Below are 22,089 nucleotides of genomic sequence, written 5' to 3'. Positions count from 1 at the left end.
AAAAAAAAAAAAAAAAAAAAAAAAAAAGATTTCCTGCAAAAGTGACAGGGTTGAAGCTGCAGCTGCAGCTGGGAACTGAGGAGGGATGATTCTACGACCGAGCATCAGACCTTGGAGGAGGGAGCCGGGGCTTCTGGCCGGGCTGCCTAGAGGATGTCGCAGCGTGACTGAGAGCAGTATGTGGGGGAAAAGCAAGCTCAGGTTGCTTCGCTTGGGTGTTGGTGGGGGAGGGGAACATGATGAATGTCACGTGAGGAGTGAGAGGTTCCTGAGGGAACAGTGAAAGCGATCCATTATGGGAGCTGGAAGCGGTCGGGTCCTCAGTTTTCCGATGGTCCAGGTGGACGTGGGCCCAGATGGCGTGTGCAGGTGCAAGAAGAGAGCCCAGGCTGAGGAAGGACCTCCTGTGGGGCGAGCAGGCCTGCAGGGGTCTCTGGGATGGAACAGTCAGACAGATGGGGGAGAAGGGCACCAGGCAGCCAAGGTCAGGGAGGAACCCTCCAGCAAGAGTGTTCAGGCACCCAGAGTTCCGGAGATGGGCGAGAATTAGGGCCGGCCACATCTCTCTGCTAGGACAGTAGTAGGTCCCTGTGATCTGAGGGAAGGGACCCTTGTCAGGGTGTGTGGAGGGCAGAGGCACATTGAGGAATGGCTGGGACGTGGGTGGAGGGGGACACAGCGGAGGTGGCCGGCATGGAGGACCTTTCCAGAATCCTGACTGTGAAGGAAAGCGATAAGGCTGGAGACAGGTTCCGGGATTGGACTGCAGGGGTTTTGTTTTTACAGAGTAGAGGAGTTTGTCATCTCTAAGACATGAACAGACAGCACAAGAAAAGTCCTGTGAGGGGACTTCCCTGGCGCTCCAGTGGTTAGGACTCCACGCTTTCACTGCCACGGCCCAGGTTCAGTGCCTGGTCGGGGAACTAAGATCCCGCAAGCTACGTGGTGTAGCCAAAAAAAGAAAAGTCCTGTGACTGGAGGTCTCTGCCGCTGGGCGCCTGTGCTCTCCCTGAGACCAGCTTCATAGCATCAGCCCTCGGGCTCTGCGGGCATGCACGTCCCATGGGCATCTCAGGATCTGAAAACTTTCCTGAATGGTCCTTCCCCTCTGAAAGGCAGAATAGTTTTTTATTTTGTTTTGTTTTAGTTTAATGAATTTACCATCTCGTCCTCCCAACTGCCTACTGCTACTGATCTCCCCTGTCCACGGCAATGGCACCGCCATCTCCTCTGTCCCCAGGCTGAAGGTCTGACTCATCCTCAGTGGGGCCCTCACCCCCCCTCCACTGAAGACCTGAAGAGTGGAGCTCAGAGGTTAAAAGGTTAAACCTGCAGACTTGGGGGCCTTTCCCCTGTGTTCACGTCCAGACCCTGCTGTCCTCATTCTTTAGCTGTATGAGGTTCCGTAACCTCTCACACATCTGTGTCCCCATTCACAAAATTGATATTTTATATATATATATACACCCACACACTCTCTTTCTCTCTCTTTCTCTCTCTCTCTATATATAAACATATATGTAATATAAACAACCTATTAGATATTAACTAACCTATTACCGATTATATAAGCAACTTATGATACATAATAATATATCCTATATATAGTCTCTCTAAAATATAAGACATTATAATAAACAACCTATCTCATGGGGTTGTTGAAACACTGTATCAGCTCACATACAAGTGCTGAGAGCAGAGCCTGGCAGAATGTTAGCTGTTATGGTGAGAGCTGAACTTTGCGAGGTGTCTAGAATTCTCTTCTCCTGCATTCCCTTCTCTTCAAGCCCTTAACTCCTCCCAACGTGTATTCTTAAAATTGCTTCTGAACTAGTCTCCCTGCCTTTGGTTCCTTTTCTCTCCCAGGGCATCCCATACGCTGTCCCCAAAGGAAGCGGCATCAAGGCATTTTTTAGGCTCCCTGTTGCTTGCAGAATAAAGTTCAAAATCTTTAGCTCAGCGTTCAGAGGTAGCTTGGTCCTGCTCCATTTTGCTTTTCCGGCTCATCTACTGCATCTTCCTTGCCGATGCCCGCTATTCCAGCTCACGCAGAGCCCCTCGACTCCCACGAATCAGTTAATATTTACTAATTGTGATGGCATCGTGCCAGGGTGCTGAAAACCATGTCCTTATGTTTATTCATCCATCTATCCTTTTGTTCATTCATTCATTCGTTATTATTGGATTTCCACAGTGGACCAGGCTGTGGGAATTAGATAAGGAACAAAATGGAAATAGTCCCCGTCCTCATGGAGCTTATGTTCACACAGGGAAAAGGATTCTCAAAATTAACCAATAACTAAAATATTTCAGAGAGGTAACGCTCATAAAAGAAATACGAATCTTTATTCAGTGTTCTGCATGTTTTGCCTCTCCTGTATGCAGGGCCCGTTACCTGACTTGGGGAGACAGGGGCAGTGCCCAGTGCAAGATGCAAATACAGGGCCCCTTGTTCAAAAATACATAAGGATTTCCGACCAGTGACAGCAGAGCATTAGAGCAGTCTGATTAAAGTAAGCCCTTCCAGGCCTTCCTGTGTAGTATTGACACTTAGCCCGTGCGGGGTGCTTTGATGAGACAGAAAATAATCAGAGAAACAATCTCCATGAGATGTGCAATCCAGCTCAGTATACTTATTTACAGAAAATAACAGAAGCTACATGGTGGCCATACGTGGAATCCAGCTAAAATGAAGTTCTTGGTGTTTTTTGCCTCTCAGATTGCTTGTCTTACTCGGCTTTGCAAGTATTATCCAGGAGGTGTTATGGGAAGCAGAGATGCAAAATCCTCGTCAACAATCACCATTTCGGAAGCCCCTGTCTTCCAGGAGTGAAGAAATACCTCACCGTCAGCTACGCGTGTGGTAAGAATCCACCCTCCACAAGCTGCTTGGAGACCCTGCCCCTTGGGGAGGTGGTGAGCACGTGAACAGAAGTTTTCCAGCAACAAACCATTGCATTCACTCTACCCTGAAACTGTGCCGTCATCCCAGTTATTCGCGAGCCTTTTCTCCTATCCCTTAGCCTGGTTTATGACATTCGCCTCAGATAAGCGATCGAATTGTCTCTGGTCCACATTTGTTTTAAAAGTGCTTTTAGCAATCAGATGGGCAGCAGGCGGGGTGGGCAGGGAAAGAACAAGCAAATGGGATAAAATGGATGTCACTGAGAAGAATGATTGTAAGCTGGGTTCTTAGGAGGCTCTGAAATTTATGGGCACGTCACACAAGTTCATTCACTCAGTATTGCTTGACTCCTAGTTAATCTTCCATCCCAGCCTTTAGGCTGTAAAATGACTAATTCTCTGCGCTGCCGACAGCCGTTTTATCGACGTACCCCCGGGGTTAAACCAACACATCACATGCTTACCCCGCAGCCATTAAATATGTTACATGACAGCATCACTTTGTTTTCCTAGTGTCTTCAAATAATAAAATGAAATTGCTCATTCATTCGATTCTAATTTTATAAAAAAGCTGCCTTTAAAAATCAGCTGTTAATTACCCTCAGAGGGTGCCGTGGATTTCTGGTTTGTAATCCTGACATGTGAACTGGTTTTTAAAGGTGTTTTTTGTTTCTGTTTTTGTTTTGGAAATAAGTATAGAAGCAAAGGGAAAGCAAAGAACATCATAACTGAAGAAGCCAATATTTTTGCTCCTGGAAACCCCTTTCCCCCTGCCAGATACCCCTAGCCTGTCTTTTTTTTTTTTTTTTTTTTTTTTTTGGTAACAGCTTTATTGAGCTATAAATCACAAACTATACAGTTCACCCATTAATCGTACAAATCAGTGATCTTAGTAGAGTCACAGAATTTTGCGACTCCCACCATAATTAATTTAAGAACATTCTCGGCACTCCCCCCAAAGAAACCCTGGACCCTTTAGCAGTCACTTCCCGACCCATCCCTCACCCTCCAGTCCCACCCTAAGCAACCACCACTTTCTGTCTTTACTGATTTGCCTCTTCTGGACATTTCATATAAATGGAATCGGACAATATGTGGTTCTCTGTGACCGACTTCTTTACCTAGTATATGTTTTCAAGGTTCATCTATTTGGAGTGCGTGTCAGTCCTTCATTCCTTTTTATGGCCCAATAATCTTTCGTTACATCCCCAGCCTTTTCTCTCCTGAGCTCAGACCGCTGTCCTCTGCAATATCAAAGCTGTTATAGGCACAGTGCAGTGACTACATGATTGGATTCCCAAAATAACAGCACCCACACTCACATTCCAGGAAGCATGGTTTTATTTGCTCTCCTGTCTATATTCTGGCTCCCATGTAAAGCAGCTCTGGGTAGCGTGGAGCCCATTCTGGCTGAGTTTCCCCAAGATACCAGACAGATCACTCTGAAGTTCTAGCAACTTCAGGCCTCCCCAGCTGAGCGTTGAGGGAAGGGCAGGACATTAACCTGCAAATAAGGCGGATTTCCTGGTGTGCCTTCACAGGCGAGGCCAGGGCAGTTCCCAGGCTAAGGCTGCTGTTCGCTAAGAGAAGGTGGACTTTCAGAAGCTAGGGGTCACGTGTTCCAGTCCAAGCTCCCTCTCCCTCATTCACTCGTTCAGCACACTGTGGGCGTGTTTTAGTTAAAAAAGAAAAGAAGACGTCCGTGTCCTCATGGAATTATCAGCTGGGGAAGAGAGATGGGCATTAAACAAATAACCAGAGAAATGTGTCGTTACCCACTGTGATAAATGATGCTTCTGAAAAGGACAGGATGCCATGTGGAAGGATAACAGTGGAGGGGCCCTTTTAGCTGGTGGGAGGTGGGGGAACGGAGAAGTTTTCCAAAGAGAACTTTCCCCTGGGGCGAATTTACCCCTGTCCTCTGAGGGGTGGGCAGATGCTGAGTGGGGGAGACGAGGGCAGTGGGTGAGGTGGAAGGTGGATGAGCTAGCACGGGAGGGGCCTGGGAGGAGGTGCCACTGGAGAGTTTTAAGTAACGGGGTCATTTGGTGATGATTAGACCCTTAGAGGACCACTCCGGCTGTAGGGTGGAGGGTGGGCTAGAGCGGGATGGAAGCAGGGACCAGTCAGACAGCAGCAGGCAATGACTCGGACCTGAATGGCGCTAGAGGACGTGGTCAAAACTGGGTGGATTTGAGAGGTTTGGGAAAGTAGGAAGACATTCGAGATGCTGGGGAGACCTGGCCTATTTGGGCAAGATTGGGGTCCAGAGAAGGTGACAAGGGCGGGAAAGATTTGTCCCTTGTCACAACGGGGTGGGGCAGAGGCTCTGGGAATGGATGGAGGGAGGGCTTGGGGTTCCAACTGCATGGCCCCTGTCTTCTCAACCTTCTCAAGATAAGTGCGAGCTGAGGTGGTCCGCTGTGAGGACTTGGGGGAGGGGAGAGGGGTTTGAGGAGATGGGTGAAGGTCTGAAGTAAGGGCCGTGGGGACCCGAGGGCAGGCTGACTTCGGAAAGGGTGGTGGTGACGGTGCTGGGTGTGTTGAGATCCCAGGGGGTTAGCGGTCAGCGTTCTGGGGGACTCTGGTCTGCCCGGTGGTGGGTCCCTCCTTCAGGGCCAGCTGCTTGAGGGCCGGTACGGAGCAGAGGGCTGCTCCAGCCTCACTGGGCAACGGGGAAGGGTCTGGATGAGGTCGAAGGACGGCAGAGGGAGGCATCCAAGTGAGTCAGCTTGACGGTGGGAAGCCGAGGTCAGAGAGGGGGCTTTGCATCTTGGTTTCGGACGTGGGACCGTGGACAGTGGCCACCTGTCATTAGCGTGGTTCCCCAGGAGTTATCCCAAAGGGAGGTGGTGACCCTCAGCCTGAGGCCACTTAATGTTCCCAGCGCAGCCCCGACTGTCCAAGCAGACACCTTCTAAGGCAACTTCGAACCACCTTCTGAGTGGTTGACATTTTTTTTTCTTTTTTAAGTGGTTGACATTTTAAAATTATTTCTCCCCCCAACAGATGGCCCTTCACTGTGAAACCTGAATCATTAAAACATGATTTGCAATGTCTGCATATTGTTTAGATTACCAAATGGGCATGAAAGGTTTTACATTTTAAAAGCATGAGTTCTACTGATGTGGGAGTTGATACAAAAACAGAGGATGTCAGGAATTAATTTCTAAGCAAATCTGTCTTACTTGGGACTCTCTGGATATGAATGAAGAAACCAAGTTGAGCTGGCTTAAGCCGAAAGGGGCTTGAGGTTGGGGAGGTACCCTGAGGCTAGAAGAACGCTCCAGAAGCCAGGGCAGGAAAGCAAGGCCTCAGGGTGGGCCAAAGCTGGAGACTTCACTGCGATGGCAGCCGTCCCTCACCTCTCCCCTCTCCCTCCCTCCCTCCCTTTCTCTCTGTCTCTCCCTCCCTCTCTCCTTCTCTCTCTGTCTCTCTCTGTCTCTCTCTTTCTCTGTCTTTCTCTCCCTCCCTCCCTCCCTCTCTGTCTCTCCCTCCCTCTCTCCCTCTCTCCCTCTCTCTCTGTCTCTCTCTGTCTCTCTCTCTGTCTCTCTGTCTCTCTCTCTCTTTCTCTCCCTCCCTCCCTCCCTCTCTCTCTCTCTGTCTCTCTCTCCTTCCCTCTCTCTCTGTCTCTCTCTCTCTCTGTCTCTCTCTCTGTCTCTCTCTCCCTCCCTCTCTCTCTGTCTCTCTGTCTTTCTCTCTGTCTCTCTCTCTCTCCCCCCCCCCCCCCCCTCCCCTCTCTGCAGACAGCCCTCTGACCCTGGGCTGGATGCCGTACAGCTATCCCCATAGCCTGAGTGATTCTTCTGTTAGATTTTTATGCTCAAACAACACGAACACTGGCAATCTGGCAACTTAATTCCAAATTTCTAACAGAGAGCTATTTAATTGGCTGGGCTGGGGTCCAGTAGCCCCCTCCTTTGATCTGCCTTGGCCAGAGACCATGTGATGTGATTATAAACATGGCTGCTAGAGATGGGCCCAGCCAACCCCCTACTCAAATCAAGGTGCTCTTACCTAAGAGGCTCATGGAAGATCCACCCCAATAGACATCTCTTCCACTACCTGGCTTCTGACTGCAGTGTCCAACCGGGCTTTGCTATTCGGCCCAGCAATCTTGCTGCGCCCACCCAAGGAATACCCGACCCCTTGGGTTGGGGAGAGCTTGCCTCAGTGCTGTGAGCAGTGTGGTCCCTGCCCTCATGAGCTGTAGGATGGAATGTGGTGATTCCAGGCCCTGGTGACTTGGGGGAACAGGAGGGCTTCCCAGGGGAGTGGCGTCTGAGGCAAGTGAGACCAGGTGTGTAAGGAGTCAGCAAGGTGACGGGCAGGCAAAGTCTGGGAAGTGAGCACAGGAGCAGGACGGAGGGACCTTGGGGGGTGGGCGACTAAGGATTGGCTTGTACCTAAGGGCAGCAGGGAGCCCTTGGAGGGTGTTCTCTGGGGACGTAAGTAATTTGCATTTTGATAGGAACACTCCTCCCTATTTTATAGCTTCCTTTAATCCTGCCTTTCCCTCCCTCATTGCTCGTAGGCTGAGTGGAGAATTTCAGCGTCTTGGTGTACCCTCAGGGGAATGATTCAGGCTGTGGACCTTTTGCTTTTTGAACTGTAGGCGGTGCATCTGGCTGATGTCAAACCCCTCGGAGAGCAGAGCAATCGTTCTTTGATTGGGCCGGGAGATGCATCGCTGGAGCTCCCTTCTTTAATGCATGGCTGGACGAGGTCCTCACTCTCAATTTTTATCCAGGTTTTATTATTAGCCACATCTCTTGGACAGGATAGGTTTCAGACTTTCCTCCTTTTAGGAGGAGGCAGACCTGGAGAACGGCCTGCTCTCCCCTCACCCCGACGAGGAGGGCTTCTCCCTGGGTCCACAGCCACTGGTCCTTGAGGGTCACCAAGACAGAGGCACAGCCAGCATCCCCGCCCTGACAGTTCCTGAGAGGGACAGGAAACACGTGGACCTCAGCCGGGGGCCTGCAGCTCCTCCCAGGAGATGGGTGCCAGGATTTGGGGGCAGGAGGGATGGTGGTACTGTAACCGAAAGTGGGGTCCAGTTGCTCGCTGCTTAAAAGCCAATAAAGAGGCCAGGTTGGTGGAAAGGGAAGTGTGCTTTCTTTTGGATGCCGGCAACCTACGCGAGGTGGGAGGGAGGGGATGCCTGTCCAAAGGCCGACTCCCCCCACTGACAACCAGTGGGCAAGAGCTTTTATAGGCTGAGGGAGGGGCTACGTGCAGAAACAGCACAGTCAGCTCTGACGGTCGTCTTGAAATTGGTCATCGGTGGTCTGACCAGCGTCATCTTGATTGTTTTAAGTACAATTAATCTTCACTTCCAGGGTCGGTTTGTTCCCATTTCCTTGAGGCCAGTTCTTGGAATTGTGACACCTTACGTCATGGCTACAGTCTGGTCATCACGTAGTTAACTTCTCCCGCCTGGCGGGGGTTTCAGTATCTATAAGGCAGCTCACAGGGTATGGCTCAGAATATCATCTATAGCCCTTGAGAAGGAACTAAAAGTCCTCGACTATGCTTAATGACTAAACTATTATTATTTGGTCTCCTTTGACTGTTTGCCTTTCTTTCTGCATTTTCTCACTTCTCTGATTAAACTTATTCTTTGGCTAAAGTTTTTCCGCAGGCAAAAGGCAGGCAGAGGACATAGGGGAGAAAGACCGTAAGGTCCTGCTCTGTTTCATTACCAGGCTTGTGTGTAAAAGGAATGGATGCCAGGATCTGGGGACAAGACGGATGGTGGTACCAGAATTTGGGGTACCCCCTTCTGTAGGTGCTAGGATTGGGGACAGGAGGAATAGGTGCTGCAGGTTTGGGACAGGCGGGATGGGGGAATGACAGGATTCAGAGGTGCTCATGCAATCTCGGTACCTATTGAGAGGGTAAGCAGAGATCTTTTTTGTCTCTGATGTGAAAAATTATGTGGGGCTCTAATTTCAACCTGTGGAGGCTTCTTTCTTAAAGTCTACCCGGATCCAGGCTTGACACAGATTTACTCAGGGAAAAAAAATTCAAGAAGGGGGCCTGCCTAAATTTAGCGAACCACTGGAGCCCATTAGAATCATCATCTCTGGTTTCACCTAACAGGCTTGAGGGGGCCTATCTGAGTGGGAATTGCTGTGCCATCTTTATAATCCTTTAAAACAATCCTGTAGGGCTTCCCTGGTGGCGCAGCGGTTAAGAGTCCGCCTGACGATGCCGGCGAAACGGATTCATGCCCCGGTCCGGGAAGATCCCACATGCTGCTGAGCAGCTGGGCCCGTGAGCCATGGCCGCTGAGCCTGCGCGTCCAGGGCCTGTGCTCCGCAACGGGAGAGGCCACGACAGTGAGAGGCCCGCGTAATGTAAAAAATAAAAAATAAAATAAAATAAAACAATCCTGTATCCGGTTCCCAAAGGCTGAACGTCCCAGCATCCCAGAAAAGAGTAAGGGCATATGTGAGACCAGGAGTTGAAGCTTCGCCCTTTGCTAGGTGAATGGTTCATCTCTGAGCCTCAGTTTTTCCATCTGCGGGAATGGGAATGACACGCATCTTCATGGGTCACTAAGAGGACTGCACAAGAGGCGCTGTTTAAACGCTGAGCACAGGGTTTGGCACGTGGTGGGAGCTCCATGAAAAGGGGTTTGCTGGCATTTTCACAAATGGACCTCAAGTGGGGAGGGACGGGTTTAGGGGTGGTAGTAAATGACACCCAGTCCCTGTCCTCATTCAGAATCAGTTTGAAACAGGAGATATGAGAATCTGACAGGTGTGTTGACACCTGTTGTTACCTTAAAGATCCTAAAAGATTCTCCCAGTACGAGAGCCATTTTCACGTAGTAAAGCAGCAAGTTCCCTGACGTGAGCCTGCGGCATACAAAGGCGATTTAATGTTTTATTCTGCAAAGCTCATTCCTCTCCAAGCAATTCCTCCTCGCGCTGGAAAGCCTCTGGCATTTGTAGGGAGCCCAGCCCTCCTGCGGCTGCATCTTGACTACAAGCCAAGAGGCAGACGTGGGAAAGAAACACCACTCCTGCAGAGAGGACTTAACTCCTGCCGAAGAATCAGGGCGCAGAAGTGATGGAGAGGCTGTTCATCAGAAAGCATCTGGGGCAGCACAGCCCAGCTGTCTGGGAAACCGCCGGCGTCCCAGGATCAGCAGTGTGCCTGCCCCTTGGTCGGCCAAGGAGCATTCCTGGGGGGAGGGGTGGACAGCTTACACCGCCTCTGTCCCCATTACTGTGCCGCCCTGGAAAGTGACCCTTGCTGCTGATGGTCACAAAGGCGCCAGGGCCTCCTACACGTGGAAAATTCACAATTTAGGAACGTCCTCTGGTTGTTAATCCCGGGACATCCCCAAAAGACTTTCGTTAAGCACTTTGAGAAAGGAAATGAGGTTTGCTTGCTGCTGAAGATGGCTTTACCGGCTCTTTTCCAAAAAATCAGTTCAGTTGAACTTGCCTGGTTTGTACTGGCTTCACTTCTATTTCCTGTTGCCGCTTCTCCCAGATACCAGCTGAACCGAAGAACAAACAAAAATAATTTTTTGCAGCGAAAACATTTGGTTTCCTCTCCCTTCTCCCAGCTGGCTGCAGTGCACTGGCTCTTCAGAATTCTTGCTTTGCACCCCCTGCTCGGGTCCTGCTACTGTCTTGTCCTCTTTGCCTGGGGAGTCTTGAGATCGGATGGTTTTTTCTTAAGGTCAGTTTGGAAGAACCTTTAACCATCTTCCAAAGGAGTCTATTTCACTGCCCTCTCTCTTCATCCTTCTGTCATCCTTTCTTAAAATACTGAGAGCTGCATTCTAGCACAGAGACTTCGAATTCTCTCAGGGTTATTAAGGAAGCAGTGAGTTAAAGAGAGTGAACAAAAAGTGGAATCGCAGCCGGGAGAGGTCGGTGATGAGTTTTGAGTTGGTCCCATTCATTTTGTTTCACTGTGTCTCAGGGAAGTTGATGTTCAGAGTGAACAGCGTTATTGAGGTGTGATTTACATACCTTAAAATTCACCCGTTGTAAGTAAAAATGATCCAGTGATTTCTGGTAGATTTACAGAGCTGTGCAGCCTTCACCACACTCCGATTTTAAAATATTTCCAAGATCCCCAAAGTTCTCTCACGCCCATTTGCGGTCAGTCCCCATCCCCACTCCTGTCCTTGGCAACCACGAATTTACTTTCTGTCTCTATAAATTTACCTTTTTCTGGAGATTTCATATGAATGGAATCATACCATATGTGGTCTTCTGTGTCTGGCTTCTCACTGAGCATGTTTTTGAAGTTCATCCGTGTTGTAGCAGGTGTCAGTGCAGTCGGTCCTCTGTATCTGTGGGTTGCACATCTGTGGATTCAACCAACCACAGACTGAAAATATTCAGGAAAAAAATTCCAGAATGTTTTAAAAAGCACAACTTGAATTTCCTGCACACTGCCAACTATTTACATAGCATTTACATTGTATTTACAACTATTTACATAACATTTACAGTATATTAGGTATTGTAAGGAATCTAGAGATGATTTAAAGTACACGGGAGGATGTGCGTAGGTTACATGCAAATCATATGCTATGTATATGAGGGACTTGAGTGTCTGTGGATTTTGGTATCCAAGGTGGGTCCTGGAACCAATCCCCCAAGGATACCGAAAGATGATTGTACTGCGTTCCTTGTTATTGCTAAATATCATTCAGTTGGATAGATGTGCCATATCTTGTTTATTTGTTCTCCATGTTGTTTTTTTTAAATACTTTAAGATAGGGCTAAAGTTTGACCTTTCTGGGACATTTGATGATCATGTGGGTACCGTTGGTGTATGTATGTGAGTGTATTGGACAAGCAGAGTGATTTATGTACTGATTTGAAAATTGATCTTTTTTTGTCTTATCTGCATTGCATTTTAAAGTTGTATTATGTGTACAAAGTATTTAAAATATTTCTTTTTGGTTTTTAGTTCCCAAGAATATACTCACAGCGATCGATCCAGCCGTTGCTAATCTAAAACCTTCTGTGAAACAGAAAGACGGTGACTATGGTAAGGTTTATGGCTTACTACCAGCATTTCTCTTTAAGTAAAGGTGAACAGCCCCATGTGACCGCAGGTGGGTGCACACTGGTTAGGATGGAAGGTGTGTGAGCTGCCAGCTCTGAGAATGGCAGTGCTGTGGCAGATGGTTGCAAATGGTGGCCAACATTTTGTGTTTTAAATTATAAGTAGGATAAATCCCCCTTCCATTCCCTCTCTTATTTCCTAAAAGAAAAATCACCTTGAAAAAAGATCTGCTCCGAAATAAATCTGGGGCTCCTGGATTATCCGATGAGCTTGTTGGAAAGAGGATCACATAGGGCAGCGGTCCCCAACCATTTTTTGGCAGCTGGGACCAATTTCGTGGAAGACAGTTTTCCCACAGACCGGGGCTTGTGGGCGGGGGACGGTTTCGGGATGATTCAAGCACATTGCATTTATTGTGCACTTTATTTCTATTATTATTACATTGTAATATATAATACAATAAGTATACAACTCACCATAATGCTGACAGGAGGCAGAGCTCAGGCGGTAATGCAAACGATGGGGAGCGGCTATAAATACAGATGAAGCTTCACTTGCTCATCTCCGCTCACCACCTGCTGTGCAGTCCAGTTCCTAACAGGCCACAGACTGATACCAGTCTGTGGCCCGGGGGATGGGGACCTCTGCCATAGGGAACCTGGGTGGGCCACACCCAGGCTGGACCTGTGTGCCTCCATCCACATGTGCCCTTCTTCCTGAGGTTTTCACCGGACTTTTGTAAATAAGGGGATGAACGTTTTGGTTTTCTTATCAAATCTAGAATGGAGTTCATACCCTTGGGGGTCTTGATAGAAATTACAGAGGCCCCCCAAGACAATCTATATAAGATGTTGCACTTTGCAGGTTGAGAATTGGTCTTGTGTTACTTTGATTACATTTATGAAGTTTTTCCCCCTAAGAATAAAACTAAAGTGTGCTTGTTATGGAGCACACAGGAAAGCACCAAGAAATAGAACTCACCCTTAGTCTCAAAGCTTAGAGATAACTATTGTTAGTATCCTATGTTCTTCTAGTTCTAGCCCTCCAGCTCTCCACCAGGCTCTGCTTCTCCCAGCCTCTCCCAGTCCCTCTGCTCTTTCTAACAGGGCACCCACCCAGATCCCACGAATATCCTGGTCCCCCTGGAGTGGAAGCCTGAGAGCCGTGTCTGACATTCCCAGGGGTCCCCAGGGCCCTTAGGCTACCCCATCAGGGGCTCCCTAAGCTCCATCACAGCAACTTAACCAGGCGTCCGAAGCCAGATCCGCCCTGCATTTTGCTTCATTTCCAAAACAGTAGCCCAACACAACCTCCCTCCATAATTCCAGGCCTTCTTATCTGTGGTCAACAGAGCAGACAGCAGCTCTGTGGTTAAGTGGGACATTATTAAATCTCCCAGAGGCATGATGAATGCCATTCCCTTTAAAATGGGAAAATAAATGTGTTCCCTTCTGCAGTAGAGTAGATGAGTGAAGTTGGAACCAACACATTTTAGAATTTCTGAATCCCTTTTATTACTTAAGATTTTCAGAGACTGCTTACTAAATGCTCTTCCTGGCTTAGTCTTCCCTAATTTTGTCAGAGGCCCACTTATTGGATCTCTACGACTTCTTATTTATTATGGCAGTCCTGGATTAGGAAAAAACGCATACGGTGAACAGTTGTGATTAATCGGTCTTGCATTTTTTACGAAACAGGTATAAACTTAGACCCAAGGAAACCAAGAGTTCTGAGGAAAGATGGAGTTATTGTCAGCCACTCCCTGGCAGCATTTGCTTACCTTCGAGGTAGGTCAGTGAATTAATAACGGACTTACTGAATTCTTACTCACAAATGCTCTGTTCAGTTACAACACTTGGATGGCTAAAGAGAAAGGACTTTAAGTTTGACACAGCAACTGCAGTCTTCTACAATCCAGAAACACAGAGGCCTGAATTCAGGTATGGTTGCCACTGGCAACCAACAAGAGAACCACACAGGGACGTAGCAGAGGCTAAAGTCACACTATGTAGCAGTTGGGCTCCATGGGAATTTTCCACTCTGCAAAGTAGGAAGCTGAGGAATGCATTTTCCAGCTCTAAAATTTGGGAAGGGCATAGGATTATTGAATTCCACCCTTGGCTAGAAGAAAATTGGGCTGAAAGATGACTTAGTGAACAGAACAGGTCATGCTCTGTGAAAGGAGAGCCCCTTTCTGAGTCACCAGCGTTACTTCTCACGGTTCCAAGGTTTCCCTTGATAATCTTCCCCTTAAGGATCAGTCAGACTCAGCCCTCCTTAATTAGCAGAGCCCAAATTGCTCATGGTACATGCTACCTTTCCTCACCAGCCTCACTGCTCACCTCTGGAGAGACCGTATTTTGGAATGTCAACTCTGCAAGTTTCGACAATGCCTGCCTGACTCTGTTCAGAGAGCCAGAACGTCAGAAGACTTTTGTAAAATACATGGTAATACAATGCATTACGGCATTACTTACTCAAGGCCTGCCAGAGCTGGGGCTGTTTGGAGTAAGCCTTCCTCAGAAGAAAATAAAGGCTTAAGGAAACATCTCAACACAGGAGATAGAACAGTCTTGGGACCTCCTTACCAATATCTTCCCTGTGTGGTGGTTGTGTGGTTGTTGAGAATCTTCTCTTTTCTAACCACCCTCCCATTTCTGTTTCTTGCTGTTCCAGACAATTGTCATAGTTAAGAGATGTAAGGATTTTTATTGTTGAAAATATCACATATTTTCAAAGTCCCCGGAGAGCCCCTTGGAGGAAAGACATCATGAAAATCCTTCACTCAGAGGAGCAATTAGGAGGCTGCTTATGTGATGCGGCCATTCTGGACCCTGTCAGTTCCTCTCAGCAACTGTCTTGGTCAGCTCAGACAACCATAACAAGATACCATGGGCCCGGTGGCTTAAACAACAGAACTGTATTTTCTTCCAGGCTGGAAGGCCATGATCAAGGAGCTGGCAGGCTTGGTTTCTGGTGAGGGCTCTCTTCACGGCTTGTAACCAACTGCCTTCCCCCTACAGGGTAAGAGAGAGAGAGAGAGAGAGCTCTAGGTGTCTCTTTTTTTTTTAAATTGAATTTTAGTTGATTTACAATGTTGTGTTAATTTCTGCTGTACAGCAAAGTGATTTAGTTCTACATATATATACATACTTTTTCATATTATTTTCCATTATGGTTTATTACAGGCTACTGAATATAGTTCCCTGTGCTATACAGTAGGACCTTGTTGTTTATCCATTCTATATATAATAGTTTGCTTCTGCTAATCCTAAACTCCCAGTCCATCCCTCCCCCACCCTCCCTCACCCTTGGCAACTACAAGTCTGTTCTCTATGCCTATGAGTCTGTTGCTGTTTCATAGATATGTTCATTTATGTCATATTTTAGGTGTCTCTCCTTATAAGGACACTAATCCTGTTGGATCAGGGCCCCACCCGTATGACCCCATTGAACTGTAATTACCTCCTTATAGGTTCTATCTCCAAATATAGTCACATTCATTCAACACATGAATCTGGGGGAGGGCACAATACAGTCCATAGTAGTGACCTTGAGAGAGGGACTCTTATCCCCTATTCTGCACACAGGGAAGCTGAGGCTCAGAGGAGTTGAGCCAGGTGCCTTAGGACACCAAGTGGCTGGCGACAGGGCAGGAGTCAGACTCAGCAGATATAAACCTGCCCTCCAGCTTCTCCAAGAGAGATGTATGCCTTTCAGAATTTTGAAGGATGGAAACCTCATGACCTCGAGTGATCTAACTTAGATTGCCTCCAGCCCTGTCTAACCTTTTACACACTCATCACTCCCAGAAGTCGTTGGAGAGATTTATTTGTTAAACACCCATCTCTCACTAGACATTAACTGTTTCAAGTAAAGATGTTTGTCACCTTAGTCATTGTCATATCCTACTGCCTGGGACAGAGCTGGCACAGAGTAGATGCACACTAAGTAGTTAATAAGTGACCATATGAAGAGTCCTCCTCTGGTGTCATGAGCTATCCTGCGCCTAATCATCACCCTGTATTTGCTGTTTGTAGGTATTAAATTTTTAAGGAACGTAAGGACTTGGTGGGTTGTTATTTGGTTTTATAGAGGGATGTTTAGGCACGTTCAACTCAGGTAGCTTTGCTGCCTTAGTGCAGCCAAGTTCCCATGAAGGACCAGCAGACTAGAACCCAGAATCAAGGGGCCTGTCCTGGGATGTTGAGACACAGAGGCTGGTGGAACGGACTCAAGGATATCCAAGGGTCCCTGATGAACGATTTTGCTTTGGGCCATTTAGATGATCTGTGAGACATTTTCTTAGGAGTGTTAGAATTTACCCTCCTCTCAATAATATAGACCTACTCCTTGAATTCATTCTAGAATTTAGATCATGGGTCTGAAGAAACTCAGAGAGAATTTTTGATATTAGGGAAATGGAAAGAGATGTGTGTGTGTGTGTGTGTGTTGGAGGTTTGCAGAAAGCAGTTAGCTGGCTCAGCCATTGTACCTCTGCAGATTGTTCTGAAGGAGACTTATTTAGACAGCCTGGCTCAGAACTTGATGTCCTCCATTCCACCTAGTTAGTGGCCCAGTATTTCAGCCCCTGCCTTGGGCTTGGGCCTGTGTGTGTCTTCGGCCTCTGGAAGTGCTCACTGTGGACTTGCGGGGTGCATGGGGTAACTGGGGCCATGGGTGAGAAAGCAGTGTTTCTCCTGAGTTGGGAGGGCATCATTGTTTCATATGAAAGGAACTCCAGGCTATCAGGCAAACCCCCATTGAAACAGAAGTATCTTAACACATTCCAGAGTTGAAGTTACACGATCCCCTGTCAGGGAGGACGATGGGAAATCAGCGCCGCCTTGTCACATAGGTGTGGATTCTGAAGTGTTCCCACGGCCTCTAATCTTTGGTTCCATGACAGAAAGTTATTATCACATCCCTAAGTGCTGTCAGGCCAGGCCCAATACTCTTTGTGCTTTCACCCGACGGTAGCAGGGCGCCAAGGGGTGGAACCCTCGCCCCAGCCTCTCGGTGTCTTATTTGGACACAAATAAGTTTCAGCTGGAGCTTGTGTTGGCTCCAGACCAGGGATCTAAGGGTCAAGGGGCCTTAAAGGCCACGGGCCACCATGGTGAGATTCCCGAGGGCTTGCTACCGCTGATGAAATTAAAGCCATTCACTTGAGCCTGTGATGAACTAAGGCTAAAATGAGAATAAGACCAACAGTAGCACAGTGTGAAGATTCTGTTTGACAAGGAGACTAATGCCTTTATTTTAACAGAACGCATTCAGTATAACAGGAAAAGGGGTCACAAAAGCCTTAAGTGGTCCAATTGATTTTAGAAAACAGATGGTATCCCCTTAGTTTAAAGCCTGGGGCTTTGGAGAGAAGCCTGGCCTGAGCTTGGGGTCCCAGCCAAGCAGTGGCTATGGACAAATTAAAAGGCTGTGACAGGAAGAGTTGAGCCAGTTCACCACCAGGGCTCCATCTAACTAAGATCTGGTGATTCTGTGACTCCAGACTAGTTGGTTCAGGTGACTAGGAAGCCTTATTTCCAACGGGCTTTCCAAGAGTTGCCATATTCTCCATCTTTGATTACTGGATATTAGCAGACTTGGTGTAAACATGGCCTGAAGAGTGATCACTTGGCAGGAGGTACACCTGAGCCAAGAGGCACTTAAGGTCTGATGAGTGAGAAGCGCTCCTGGCAATAGAATCCAGACCCTCCCTCCCCGGGAGCAGAGGGAGAGAGGAAGAAACGCAACTAACTTTATGGGGCCCCCAACCCACAGGGCACCAAGCCTAGTGCCGTAGACCCAAGACCCCTCCCTTCAAGCACTCAGCAGATAGCTGTGTCACCCCTGCTTTGGGCCAGGCACTGGGGATTTGGTGAAAAACAAGGCTGTTCAGTCCCAGTCCGCACGGAGCTTGCATTCTATGGCGGGGGGGTGGGGGGAGGACAAAACACACTCAGCAACTTAGTGCCATTCCAGAGGCTATGAGACCTAATGACAGGGGAGACCTGGTCCAGACCGGGGTTGGGGTCACGGAGGGCTGGATGAAGAGGGGAGAAAGAACATTCCAGGCAGAAGGAACAGCACGTGCAAAAGCACCAAGGTGCGAAGCTGTCTGGCCCCTGCGAGGGATGGAGAGAGGCCAGTGGGTGGGAAAGCAGAAAGCAGAGGGATGAGTCTTTGGAGTTGAACTTGGGGAGGGTAGTTCCATGGACCAGGTCCTAGCAAGCTTCGTAGGCAGTGGTCTGGGTTTGATTTTTACCTTACGGGAGGAGGGGGACCGTTTATAGGTTTTAAGCAGGGGAGTGATGTGATCTGATGTGCATTTTTAAAAAGATTACAGTGGCCACAGTGGGGAAGATGGATGAGAGGGGCAAGAGAGGAGAGAGGAGACCAGCTGGGGGTGGGGAGGATGGAGAAAAGAATCATTCCTGTTTCTCAGATAAATTCACTAGATCAAAAGACACCTTAATGAAAGGAAAATACAAGCCACTTACCCAGAGATATTCACAATGTATATACTGTCTAATGATCAAGAATATATAGAAACTGTAGATAGATACAGATATATTTTATGTGTAAGAAGAAAAGCACACACAACCCCATTTAAAAAGTGGGCACATGACCTGAGACAGCATTCTGAGAAGAGGGTTAGGTATCTGAAGAGATGTATACATAACTGGGGATCAGGGAAACATAAGTCAGGCCACAGTGAGATACCACTTTATACTCATGATTGGAAATATGTTAGAAGCCTGTCCATACTCAGTGCTGGAGAAGAGGATTTGCAGGATTCCTCATGCATTGCAGCCACTTTGGAAACCACGTTGGCAGTATTTCCCCAATTCACATGCCTTACAGCTCATCCAGTTGCCCTCCTAGGTCAGTAGCCGAGACAGACACTTGCAGGTATTCACCGGGGACATTTACAGGAATGGTCACAGCTACAAGGCCCACATACAGAAACCTGGCAGCCCCCCAGATGCCCATCAGCAGGAGAGCGAGTGAATAAACCACAGTGTAGTCAAGATAACGGAATAACATGCAGCAATATACTGTTAAGTTAAAAACAAACACCAAGCCCCCAACGCTGTAACGTTACACCTTTTTCATAAAGTTTTTAGGAATACATAGAGATGCCATAAGCTTTGTAAAAAGGCAAGTGGGGAAGTAATGAGCATGGAATTCAGGTGCTAGTTACCTTGATGGGAGGAGGCTGGAGGGAGGGGAACCCACAGGTTAGACATGGTTATTGTCAAGGCTCTAACTCCCACGTGGGGGGCTTATTCACAGCGCGGGTGCTGATTACAGAATTTAAAGTAATTAATTAAATAAATAAGCATAAAGGAAGGCCGCGTATTGACCGATAAAGAGAATGTATCATATCCTGAGGATTATGGTGAGTTTAATTCTGTCCACCTGGAGTCTTTAAAAAGAAGTTGAGGGGCTTCCCGGGTGGCGCAGTGGTTGAGAGTCTGCCTGCCGATGCAGGGGACACGGGTTCGTGCCCCGGGCCGGGAGGATCCCACATGCCGCGGAGCGGCTGGGCCCGTGAGCCATGGCCGCTGAGCCTGCGCGTCCGGAGCCTGTGCTCCGCAACGGGAGAGGCCACAGCAGTGAGAGGCCCGCGTACCGCAAAAAACAAAACAAAACAAAAATGCACTCTGGGGCTTCCCTGGTGGCGCAGGGGTTGAGAGTCCGCCTGCCGATGCGGGGGACACGGGTTCGTGCCCCGGGCCGGGAGGATCCCACATGCCGCGGAGCGGCTGGGCCCGTGAGCCATGGGCGCTGAGCCTGCGCGTCCGGAGCTGGCGCTCTGCAACGGGAGAGGCCACGCAGTGAGAGGCCCGCGTACCGCAAATAAAATAAAATAAAATAAAATAAAGAAGTAGAGGTGGGAAGAGAGTGGGGGACAGTAACTAGCCCACAGTTACCCACCTGTCTGGGGCAGAGCCAGACCTTAAATCCTCCCCGATCCTGGCCTGAGTACCTGATTCACCCATGAGACCACCGCTGGGAATGATGGTCTCGTGGGCGAGGAGAGAAGGGGGCTGTGGGTGATCATGGTCTCCCAGAAGCTTGACCAGCATGGGATCTTTCTGCCTGGAGCTGGCCCTGTCCTGAACCGGGATGGCTGGAAAAGGTTACAAGTGGATGGGACTCCATTCGCCCATCGGCAGCGCTCCTTCCAGGCACTGCAGGAGGTGATGGCTACAGGCGTGGCTGTCAATGGGCTCAAGGCTTACGCTTTCCCAGGAGGAAGAGGAGATGAATTGTGGCTGCACAGAAAGCCCGTATCCGAGTCCATGAGGACAGGAAGGACTGGAGAGGACAGTGGCCAGGAGGCTTGGGAAGGGGGTGCGGGAGGCAGCAGGGAGAGGAAAGGAGGATTCAAAGGAAAGGGAGGTGACAGTGAAGCTGGGAGTGATGAGTCCACTCCCAGCAGAGGCTTTGATGTGCAGGGGGAGGACAAACGATTTGCCCCATCAGATCAGGGCCTCGGGTCTTAGCATCATTTTGTGGTTTACTGTTTAATGATTGTGTCCCAAATGCCAGTCTTCCAATCCCTGTTCTACCACCACTCCCAGAAATGAACACGGCACAAAGGATGTGTGTCTCTGTCTGACCAAATCTTCAAAATACCTCGACCCTTAGGAAAAATATATTGTTATTAATAGCACTACAGACACAGCTCACTGCCCCTCCCCTGGCCAAAATCAGTTTTGCATTCAGACTTGTGTGTCTTAGAGAGAGTGATGAGATGGTGCTTGTCGGGGCGACGGCAACAAAGGACATTTGAGTCCAGTGAATTGAGCTGCGAGTGAAGGAGGCCGAATGGGGAAGTTGCATGTTTCAAGGAGATAACGTGTCCCACTTAGATCTCTCCCGTCAGATCACAGCGGCTAGATCCCTTGACTGTACATGAAACTTAACAACTGTCAAGTTCTGAACCTCCAGTCTGCACCTCTGGTGAGGGACCGAGGCAGTGAAGACAACAGTCATCATTCTATTCGAGTCTAGTGAACGAGGAGGCCACGTGCCTCGCGGAGGCTGGTTCCATCGAGACGTAGGAGCAAATGGCCAGGGCACAGCTCACAAGCTGCTCGCAGCTCAGGAGCTGGGCTCCTGTCCTGGCTCCAGCTAAAGAGGGCAGCAGAGCTCAGACAGTGGCTCCCCTACACCTCAGCTTGAGTCTCTGTATCAGTGAACCACAAATACGGCCCACGGGCTGATTTTGTAAATAAAGTTTTATTAGAACACAGCCACACCTGTATCATCTTTCGTGTTACAACAGCACAGTTGAGTAGTTGCAACACAGACTGTATGGCCCACAGAGCCTTAAAATATGTACTATCTGACCTTTTGACAGAAGGGTCAGAAAAATCTGTCAACTCCTGACCTATATTATGAGGAATTTAGCTGGATCACTACCTCCCAAAATGGGGGTGCTAACACCTCAAGGGGTACACAACTGAAAAGTAATAGTCCTTTCCACGCAGGATTAATGTAAGGCTTAAACATATGTAAAGATTTAGACCAGGATACATAGTACAAATTAGCATTCTTTCTATTTCTACTGTACAATCATTTGGAGGTTGAACTTTTACTACCAGAACTTTCATTTTATATTTATTTTTTAATCTAAAAGAAATTAAGCTTTGTAACATTTACTATATTAGTACTTACATTCATATATATAGTTTATATGTAAATTAATTTTTCAAAATTTACTACTATTAATAATAGCTAACAGTTTATTGAACATTTGCTATGTGTCATTGAGTGTTCTGAGAGCTTCGCAGGAATTAACTCTGACAGAAAGGGGCTTCTGGCTCCATTTTACAGGTGAAGGAACTGAGGAACAGAGAGGTGATGTAATTCGCCAAAATTCACACTACTAGGGAATGACAGATCTGCATTTGAACTCAGGAGGGCCCAGCTTCTCAGGCCCTTTGCTATGTGTCCTCTCATAAACATACATACGTTGACTATATATGCTCCAAACCTTCTTTTTCTTTTTAATTAGTGGGGGTATATGATCACTTAGGTGTGGGTGGTCTCAGAGATGCTGTCCAGGACTGCATGTATCTGCTTCTATGGGACTTTGGCCTGGTGAAGACTGACAGCTCCCCT

The 22,089-nt window shown here is 48.1% G+C and overlaps 1 protein-coding gene across 2 annotated transcripts in view; it reads left to right on the top strand.

Moving 5' to 3' along the window:
* EVA1C (eva-1 homolog C) overlaps positions 1–22,089 on the top strand; it is an 86,729-nt gene that overhangs the window by 64,028 nt on the left and 612 nt on the right. Inside the window, exons 5-7 of one of the 2 annotated variants that reach the window (XM_007447417.1) lie at positions 2,720–2,863; positions 11,854–11,925; positions 13,650–13,739. In XM_007447417.1, the coding sequence (XP_007447479.1) occupies positions 2,720–2,863; positions 11,854–11,925; positions 13,650–13,739 (306 nt within the window). Of the gene's footprint in view, positions 1–2,719; positions 2,864–11,853; positions 11,935–13,649; positions 13,740–22,089 lie in introns of both variants that reach the window. The other variant, XM_007447416.1, reaches the window with a different exon arrangement.

This window comes from Lipotes vexillifer, unplaced genomic scaffold (assembly GCF_000442215.2).
Source record: "Lipotes vexillifer unplaced genomic scaffold, Lipotes_vexillifer_v1.1 scaffold689, whole genome shotgun sequence".
Lineage (NCBI taxonomy): Eukaryota > Metazoa > Chordata > Mammalia > Artiodactyla > Lipotidae > Lipotes > Lipotes vexillifer.
This window is presented reverse-complemented; position numbering and strand designations above follow the sequence as displayed.